Raw genomic sequence first — 9,918 nt, 5'->3', positions numbered from 1 at the left:
GGTCTGAACCGGTCAGTAACGGGTGCAGTAACCGGTCTGTAGCCGGTCTGTAACGGGTCTGTAACGGGTCTGTAGCCGTCTGTAAGCGGTCTGTAACAGGGTCTGTAACCGGTCTGTACGGGTCTTAGCCGGTCTGTACCGTCTGTAACGGGTCAGTAACCGGTCTGTACCGGTCTGTAACGGGTCTGTAACACGGGTCTGTAACGGGTCTGGTAGCCGTCTGTAACCGGTCTGTAACCGGTCCTTAACCGGTCGTGTAACGAGGTCAGTAGCGGGTCAGTAACGGGTCTGTACCGGGTCTGTAAGGTCTGTAAACGGGTCTTGTAGCGGTCTGTAGCCGGTCTGTTAACGGGTCTGTAACCGGTCTGAACGGGTCTGTAACCGGTCTGTAGCCGGTTCCTGTAACGGGTCTGTAACCGGGTCTGTAGCCGGTCTGTAACGGGTCTGTAACCGGTGTAATCGTAGCGGTTCTGTAGCCGGCTGTAAGCGGGTCTGTAACCGTCTGTAACGGGTCTGTAGCCGGTCTGTACCGGTCTGTAACGGGTCTGTCCGTTGCTAACCGTCTGTAAACGGGTCAGGTGTCTAACGGTCTGTAAAGGCTCTGTAACCGGTTTGTAACGTACGGTCTGTAACGGTCTGTAACCGGTTGTAACCGGTCTGTAACGGTCGTAGGTCGTAGCCGGTCTGTAGCGGTCTGTAACCGGTCTGTACGCGTCTGTAGCGGTCTTAACGGGTCTGTAAGGTCTGTAACGGGTCTGTAACGGGTCTGTAACCGGTCTGTAACCCGGTCTGTAACGGTCTGTAACCGGTCTGTAACGGTCTGTAACGGGTCTGTAACCGGTCTGTAACAGGGTCTGTAACCGGTCTGTAACGGGTCTGTAACCGGTCTGTAACGGGTCTGTAACCGGGTCTGTAACGGGTCTGTAACGGTCAGTAACCGGTCCTGTAACCGGTCTGTAACCGGTCTGTAACGGGTCTGCTAACGGGTCTGTAACGGGTCTGTAACCCGGTCTGTAAGCGGTCCTGTAACCGGTCTCGTGTCTTAACGGTATCGTCTGTAGCCGGTCTGTACGGTCTGTAAACGGGTCTGTAACCGGTCTGTAACCGGTCTGTAACGGTCCGTAACCGGTCTGTAACCGGTTCTGTACGGTCTGTAACCGGTCATGTAACCGGTTTGTAAGCCGGTCTGTAACCGGTCTGTAACCGTCTGTAACCGGTCCTGTAACCGGTCTGTAACGGGTCTGTAGCCGGTCTGTAACGGGTCTGTAGCGGGTCTGTAACGGGTCTGTAACGGGTCAGTAACCGGTCTGTAACGGTCTGTAACGGGTCTGTAACGGGTCTGTAACCGGTCTGTAACCGGTCTGTAAAAAGGTCTGTAACGGGTCTGTAAGCGGGTCTGTAACGGGTCGTGTAACCGGTCTGTAAAGGGTCTGTAGGGGTCTGTAAGGTCTGTAACGGGTCATAAACCGTCTGTAACCGTCTGTAACCGGCTCGTACGGGTCAGTAACGTCTGTAACGGTCTGTAACCGGTCTGTAACGGGTCTGTAACCGGTCTGTAACGGTCTGTAGCCGGTCTGTAACCGGTCTGTAACGGTCTGTAGCCGGTCTGTAGCCGGTCTTAACGGTCTGTACCGGTCTGTAGCCGTCGTAACCGGTCCTGGTAACGGGTCTGTAACCGTCTGTAACCGGTCTGTAACGGGTCTGTAGCCGGTCTTACCGTCTGTAACGGGTCTGTAACGGTCTGTAACCGGTCTGTAGCCGGTCTGTAGCCGGTCTGTTAGCCGGTCTGTAACCGGTCTGTAACCGGTCTGTAACGGGTCTGTAAACCGGTTGTAGACCGGTCTGTAAGCCGGTCTGTAGCCGGTCTGTAGCCGGTCTGTAACCGGTCTGTACCGTCTGTAACCGGTCTGTAACGGTCAGTAGCCGTCTGTAACCGGTCTGTAACGGGTCTGTAGCCGGTCTGTAGCCGGTCTGTAACCGGGTCTGTAAGCCGGCTGTAACCGGTCTGTAACCGGGTCTGTAACAGGCCTGTAGCCGGTCTGTAACCGGTCTGTTAGCCGGTCTGTAACGGGCTGTAGCGGTCTGTAAACCGGTCTGTAGCCGGTCTGTAAACGGTCTGTAACAGGTCTGTAGCGGTCTGTAACCGGTCTGTAACCGGTCTGTAACGGGTCTGTAACCGGTCTGTAACCGGGTCTGTAACAGGTCTGTAGCCGTCTGTAACCGTCTGTAGCCGGTCTGTAACGGGTCTGTAGCCGTCTGTAACCGGTCTGTAGCCGTCTGTAACCGTCTGTAACAGGTCTGTAGCCGGTCTGTAACCGGTCTGTAACAGGTCTGTAGCCGGTCTGTAACCGGTCTGTAACGGGTCTGTAACCGTCTGTAGCCGGTCTGTAGCCGGTCTGTAACGGGTCTGTAGCCGGTCTGTAAACCGGTCTGTAACCGGTCTCGTAACGGTCTGTAGCCGTCTGTAAGCCCGGTCTGTAGCCGGTCTGTAACCGGTCTGTAACGGTCTGTAACCGGTCTTGTAACCGGTTCTGTAACCGGGTCCTGTAACGGGTTCTGTAGCCGGTCTGTAACGGTCTGTAACGGGTCTGTAACCGGTCTGTACCGGTCTGTAGCCGGTCTGTAGCCGGTCTGTAACCGGTCTGTAACCGGTCTGTAACGGGTCTGTAACCGGTCTGTAACCGGTCTGTAGCCGGTCTGTAGCCGGTCTGTAGCCGGTCTGTACCGGTCTGTAGCCGGTCTGTAACCGGTCTGTAACGGGTCAGTAGCCGGTCTGTAACAGGTCTGTAACCGGTGCTGTAACGCGGTCTGTAGCCGGTCTGTAACCGGTCTGTAGCCGGTCTGTAACCGGTCTGTAACGGGTCTGTAACCGGTCTGTAACCGGTCTGTAACCGGTCTGTAACAGGTCTGTAACAGGTCTGTAACCGGTCTGTAACCGGTCTGTAACCGGTAGAGGAACAGCTCAGTTAGCGGTCAGCTCGTCGGTCCCGTCGGGTCTTCGACCCGGAGCTAACAGGCTAACGTTAGCTCACCGTGTAGTTCTCCACCAGCTCGGAACCGACAACGAACACTTTCCGGTCCGACAGCAGCTCCTCCGGGAACGGGCCGGACTCCATCGTGAGCGCAGGGTCGAGGGGAGAGTTCCTGTTATGAGGTTATTGAAACAGATCTTAGCTGAAACGGTTGTATCGGGTTCTGCAGCGGTTCTTCTGGGTTCTTCTGGGTCCGTCAGCCGCCTCCTGTCGCCATGTTTGTTGTGGTGCCGAGCAGCTGACTACGGAAGCGGATTGGTTCACTTACAAAATAAAAGACTCCGGTTTACTGAGGGATTTATTTTTTGGTTTGTTTTTTGGAATATTTTTTGCTGTTTTTCTGACAATCTTTTTCCCTTTTTTTCTGAGTAATTATTTTTAATATTTTTTTCCTGTTTTTCTTGATATTTTTTTTCTGAATTATCGAATTATTATTCGTACGGAAGTGTATTGCATTCACTTGAATTTTCTGTTTTTCTGAATATTTTTTATTTTTCTGTTTTTCAAAATTAGTCCGAAAAACAGAAAAAAAAAAAATTATTATTCAGAAAATCTGAAAAAATGACTCCGAAAAACAAACCATTAAAATACATTTTCAAATGAATGCAATACGCTTCCGTAGCTGACTGATTTAAAACCGAGACAACTTTGTATGAGCAGTCACATCCTGGTAAATAGACTACTCGTACAATAAAAGGTCAAAATAAAACTGAAATAGAAAGTAAAATGACAGAAACGACCGTTATACAACGAGCGTTGTCTGATAATAGAAATATGTCTCATCTTTTAAGTATTTATAACAATTATTTATTATATGTTTATTAACACTCAGTAACAGTGGTAGACATAGGTACAGTATTTACATATTATTGTCTTTATGTAATATATATATACCCAATTATACATATTTTGTAATGAAGATTTGAGGAAAAGCATATTTTAGATATCAAGGCAGTAGTGTCATATTAAATTATTGATAAATATTACTCCAGTAGTTTTTAATTTGGCAAATATTTAGTTTTGTAATAATATAGAAACTTATTTTGTGAAAGGTGTTTGTGATTTCATCTGTTTGTGCATATATAGTATGTATAACTTTCAGTTCAGTTCACATATTTATTGTTGCACAACATAAAAAATATATTATTTTTTACAGCAAACAACATACACACAGTAAAAACCCACTGCAGGACATTATAAGTGCTGCACTATGTACACAATTCAGAATAAAAGGAAGGGTGTATGATAAAGGCAACAAAAGCAGCAACACAAAGAATAAAGATAAGAAAAATAGAATGTATATTCAATCTTATTGTCTTTAAGGGCAAATACTTCCTACATAAATATGTATTATTATTATATATATATCCCTACCTACCGTCTTTATGTTACAGTTTTATATTTTATAATTTGTTTAACCTTAACTTTTGTCATGTTTACTGTACGTTATGTTCCTGAATGTTTGACCAATAAAGAACATAAAAGAGGATTTGTTATTACTGTATGTGTCACCTGTTAACAGTAGTTTATTGTTGGCTAATGTGATCATCTTTCACAGTTTTATGTTTATTTTGCAGGTTATATCAGGACTCTATTATAATGCATTCAGCTCTCTGAACTCACAATGTCCTGGATGTGTTTACTGCTCGGTGCAAACTCAACATCCTTACCACAGCACATTAGTGTTAAAGATCTAAGTATAGACAGTCTCTTGTAATCCATCCAACAATTTTGCTGGATGGATTACAGTAAACATTGCCCCCCCCTCTCTCCCTCTCTCCCTCTCTCCCTTTGCTTCAAACTGCTCTGTGTAATACACAGCTCAGCCACATGGGGTCACTAGTGTAGCTGCACACAGGCACATTATGTCATATTATATATACTGTGATGTATTATGGTCTGTGTTGTGTTGAGCTGATATAACTATGTGCAGATAGTAGCTACAGGAAGCAGTGCTAGTTTAATGCTTTTATAATGTAATTTAGTTGACAATGAAGTTCATTTTATATTGATTAAAGGGCTGTACTGATGGGAACATCATTAGTTTTGTAGGTATTTGGCCACAAGCCAAAGAACCAAATACAAATTTTGATCTGATGATGGCGCTAAATGCAAAGTCAAAGGCTCACAAAGCTATTACAATTCAAGCTGAGAGGATTTCATTTCATGCCAACTCATCCATTAGTTGTCGAGATATTTCACTAAGATCAACCTCATGGTGGCACTAGATGAAAAGTCAGTGGATCACCAGAGTCAGTCGGACGGATTGTCTCTGAAACATTAATCTCTGTACAACATTTTTCAACTTAATCCATCAAATATTTGTTTAGATATTTCAATCTGGACCAAAGTGGTGGACCGAGCGACATTACAATCCCTGGAGCCACGTTGGTTGAAGTTGGTAGCTAAAAGCTTGTGTTGAGTTTTAATTAAGGGAGCAGATTCAATTTGTAAACCTGAAAACAGAAGACAAAGTTCTTAGTTTGCAATGTTTTATATAAGAAACTAATGAAATGATTCTGCTGCAACAGTATTTTTAGTGTCGTGTAAGTCCATGTGGGCTGGGTACTTGTACGTGCATGACACAATAACTAACAACTGTCAGTGGTATTACAGTAACTACTACAGTCCTCCTGCCCCAGTGCTGCTGGTTGTTGTTGCTGTCTGTTGTCAGAGGGGGCGGGCAGAAACAGCAGCAGCTGTGGATCAGATTTCAGCTGCTAAAACCCAAGCGGAGTGAACCATCCTGCTGCAGGGAGCACCTTTCTGCTAACCATAACCACAACACACAATCTGAGGCACTTACAGGCCCAAATATATGTTTAAATATGTTATACACATATGAAGAAGTCATAATTTATAGTAATCTGCTGATTACAATGTTATTAATAGTCAGACGACAAACCTGCGAACCCCGATCCCCTCCTTCTGTTAAACCCCTGAATGGATCGTTCCAGCTCTTTATCCAGGCTCTGAGCGGAGGGCAGAGCCACAGTCAGAGCTGGTCTGAGCTGTGTACACTATAGTTGTTGGCCTATAACTGAGAAATAACTGCTTTAAATCAGCTAGAAGACGCTTAAAACCCCTCAATAGCTCACTTTAGTTCACTGATCAGAGCTGTTAAAAGCTGATTTGACTTTCAGAGAGGTAAAGAAGAGAGATTAGAGAGACAGAGGAGGGCGTGACAGGGAGACAGCCGAGCAGGCAAGCTGCTGCTGCAAGGGGAGGAAGAGCAGGCTATGCATCAGCCAAAGCCAGAGGTTAAGAAAAAAAGTGAAAGAATAGTGAAAAGGTAGACTCAGAGAGAGAGGGGTCATTTGTGATCTGAGCCAGAAAAACAGAAGCCAGCCTCTCTTTGTTGTTGTGTGGGTCACTGAGCAGGGAGGAGGATGTGAAGGAGAGCAGCGTGGAGGAAGGGAGGCGACTGCAAGAAAGACAAGAAAAATGCTCTCAGAGATGATGTGCAGGAGGAGCTGCCAGCAGCAGCAGCAGCAGCAGCTACAGCAGCAGCAGCAGCAGCAGCAGCAGGATGGAAAGGGGGCTCCGCAGAGGGACCCTTCCAGCCGCAGGAAGCACGGCTGGTCCAAGAGCTGCAGGGGGCGCATGCAGGGGCGAAGGACAGGAGGGGGAGGGTGGCCAAGAGGGCGAAATCACCACCCTCAACGTCATCATCCTCATTACCATCATCCCCTACACCTCCAGAGGCCGGTGATGTCCCTCCGGCCCGTTAACGTCAAAGGAAACAGAGCAAGGGGGATGCGTGCCCCCAAGAACACCAACCAGTTTTTAATGCATGAGAAGTATCAGATGCTGCACATGCGCTCCGACTCAGTGGGGAGCGACAGTGGCAGCAGCTCCGACAGCGACATGGAGCTCACAGACATGGACTCATACCTGGGCGTCCTGGAGAATGCCAGAGGAGCCCTCTTGGACAGTCCCAACCCACACAGCTCAACGACACCACCAGGGCAGATCCTGGTACTGCACGAGGACAGTCTGCGTCTGCAGGGGGACAGTCTGCGTCTGCAGGAGGACAGCATGCAGTATTTCCCCTCTGAAGACGACCTGATTCAGAGTCAGAATTTCATGCAGAGGGACTTTGTTGAGTTCTGTGACATCCTGACGTCCTGAAGGGAAACTTTCAGGGAGCCATTTTGTCCTCAGCAGTGTGAAACTCAAACCTTCAGACTGAACTGAGCCAGGTTTGTTCTGCTTCATGTTCACAGCTAAATTTAAAAAAACTCCATCTTGTCAAGTCATTTAGCCTTAAAGTGTCAAGAATATGCTCGCAGGGTGAGATGATGTCACCGGTTTCCAGCAGTTATCAACTTTTTAAAAATAATTTTTAAAATCAAGTGTCATTTTCTTAATACTCAATCTGCATTGATCTGCCTTACTTTGTCTTTTTTCAAGATACTAACATTAATGTTTAGCGAACAATAAGAACTGTACTGAGAATAAGTGAAATTATTTCACCCTGTTGGTATTTTTAAGAAAAAAAAACTTTCACTGAATGCAAGATTAAATGACATTATTAAGACGGATGTTTTTTTTACAGTTAATGTCTGGTCATGTACAGTGTGTCCGGGTGCTGTAAAGTGCTGCCTTTCTGTTGTTGTTGTTGCACACAAAGGGAAATGGGCAGGGTGGTGGGAGTGAGCCCAAACAGCCAATCGTCATCGAGCTGCCAAAATTAGGCTGCAGATGATTGGCTGATGCAGACTGTCATTAACAAAAAAAACCTTTACTGTACAGAATAAAAAACAACACAAATAAATATCTGATTGGTGTAAAGTTGGCTGATTGATTTTCTTTGTGGATAAATGTGAGTGTGGGTGAGTTTTTTCATGAAGCGTTATCAGTGCCAGTGTGTCACTGAGTCATCAGAGTGGTGGATAAAGAACAGTTAAAATATATGACAATATGTGAGAGGAGCAGCGAGAACAGAGAAAAAACATATCCGAGACATAAAACATTGACTATTCAAATGCAGGAATAAACTTTGAAACACTTTTTTGGGTTGCATTATAGATAAGTCAATATGTAACAATGATAGTATTATATTTTTATTATATTTATTCTATGAACCAACACACGCATCCAGATATTCATAAAACATAACATAAGAGGTTCAATCCAACATAAACGAGGCTATGCAAAGACAAAAACAATAAAAACTCACAAAATGAAATTAATAAAATTGGCACATTATAAAAATACTTAAAGTAAATATAACTCATTTCCAGGGTGGTGCCGACCACCCCCAAATCCTTATATCAACAAAGATTGCTGCTGTTAGAGTGACAGATTTAACTCTTACTTATTATATAAACGGTGCATGAACTAAGTATGAATACATTCATTCAAATAAACCTCCACTCATTCCTTTTTACATCTCTTTCTAAAAACTGTATTCTTACTATCTTACATCATCTGGTCAGCTCGTCCATATATCAGCCCCCACTGGCTGAAAGGATGTAAACCCAAAAGAACCAGATCTTATGAATTATACACTTATATATATCTATTATAAATCTATTTTATATTTATAATAATAACTGTCACTGATGTAGACAGCATTCTGACTTTGGTGCCTGAAATAGACACAAATATTCTGCACATCTATTTCATGAGGCTGGTGCGTGGGAGTGGGCTGAGTATCCAAAAGAAGAAGAGATAAATCTCTTTTGAAATCAATATAGACCTTTATGAAGGTAATACCGAAACGTTGCAAATACATGTTTGTACTGCAAGTTAGACTTTAGTGTGCAGGAATTTATCTTCTACACTTTGCCCAGCCATCAAGGCTTTCGTACACGTGTCCCCCTGTTAAATACTTACTTTGAACTAGCGGTAAGCATTATGTTTCATTAGCTTTATGTTTTCATTCATAAAGTTTAAACGGACATTAAAGCAGAAGGGTGGGGGAAACACTGTGTTCCTGCACACAGAGCTGCTGAAGTGGATTACATAAAGTGAAGTGGGCTGGTCACACCCACTTAGGACAGGCAGGGAGGTGTAAGCCTCTTTGTGTTTGTGTGTCATAAACTAATAATGGTAGCAGGTCAAAGTGTGAGGAACAGACCAGGTTATAGATGTTCCTCACTTTGATCTATTGTTCTGGACTTCACAGTGAGACAGCAGCGAAAATGAGACAAAAGTGTTTAAAGTTCTGGGCTGGAAAACTGTATAATGAGAGAAATGTTGCGATGCCTTAATTTTATGACCTTTTAGTCTGCTATTACCCCACAAAAATGTCAGTGGGATAGACAGTAAAGGCTAATGCAGATACTTTACTCTGCCTTTAGACATTAGAGAATGTGAGGGGATAAACCGGCATATACAAACTAAATATTAATCTAGTTCTAGAATAAGAAAATAAACTTCATTTTAATTCTCATAATCAACATTGTAAATGAATTCACGCTGTAATACATTCAGGTAATGTGATTGCTGAACCACAGCTCATGAATTACACTAGAGACTGCTGACATGGCAGTTCACATAGGTTAGTAACCCTTCTTATTCAATCTATTATGACTGCATATAGCTACCGCCTCATTTAGTAATGTAGTATGTTCTTATATGGTAAAAGAAATGTTTACTCAACTTTCACTAAATATTTACTTTAATGGCTACTGTGTTTGTCTTTGTAATACAAAATTATTATTATTATACACTAGAGCAGGTTTTAGTTCAGTTTTCAGCCTCATGCACATTTACACTGATGTAAGAGGATTTACAGTCCTACAATAGTATACAACTTAATTATGAAAGTGAGAAAAGCTTTTTAAGATTCAAAAGAAAGACCAGGAATAACCAGTCTGGCGGCCCTGGGGCAAAACTGAGTTATGGGCTCCTGATACTTATATATATATATATATAT

General features: G+C 44.0%; 2 protein-coding genes across 2 annotated transcripts in view; one reads left to right on the top strand and one right to left on the bottom strand.

Annotated features, from left to right (window-relative positions):
* nisch (nischarin) overlaps positions 1-3,286 on the bottom strand; it is a gene marked incomplete at its 3' end in the record, with an annotated part of 29,171 nt that extends 25,885 nt beyond the window's left edge. Inside the window, 1 exon segment of the mRNA XM_035661967.1 lies at positions 3,033-3,286. Coding sequence (XP_035517860.1) covers positions 3,033-3,116 — 84 coding nt within the window.
* Positions 3,287-6,011: 2,725 nt separating this feature from the next.
* Positions 6,012-7,826, top strand: wu:fb55g09 (coiled-coil domain-containing glutamate-rich protein 1). Its single transcript, XM_035661945.1, has one exon. The coding sequence runs from the start codon at positions 6,477-6,479 to the stop codon at positions 7,161-7,163; it is 687 nt and encodes a 228-aa protein (XP_035517838.1). The 5' UTR covers positions 6,012-6,476; the 3' UTR covers positions 7,164-7,826.
* Positions 7,827-9,918: the final 2,092 nt, after the last annotated feature.

The sequence above is a fragment of the Morone saxatilis genome, unplaced genomic scaffold, assembly GCF_004916995.1.
Source record: "Morone saxatilis isolate NCDOM2014 unplaced genomic scaffold, NCSU_SB_2.0 Contig18, whole genome shotgun sequence".
NCBI classification, from domain to species: Eukaryota; Metazoa; Chordata; class Actinopteri; family Moronidae; genus Morone; species Morone saxatilis.
This window is presented reverse-complemented; position numbering and strand designations above follow the sequence as displayed.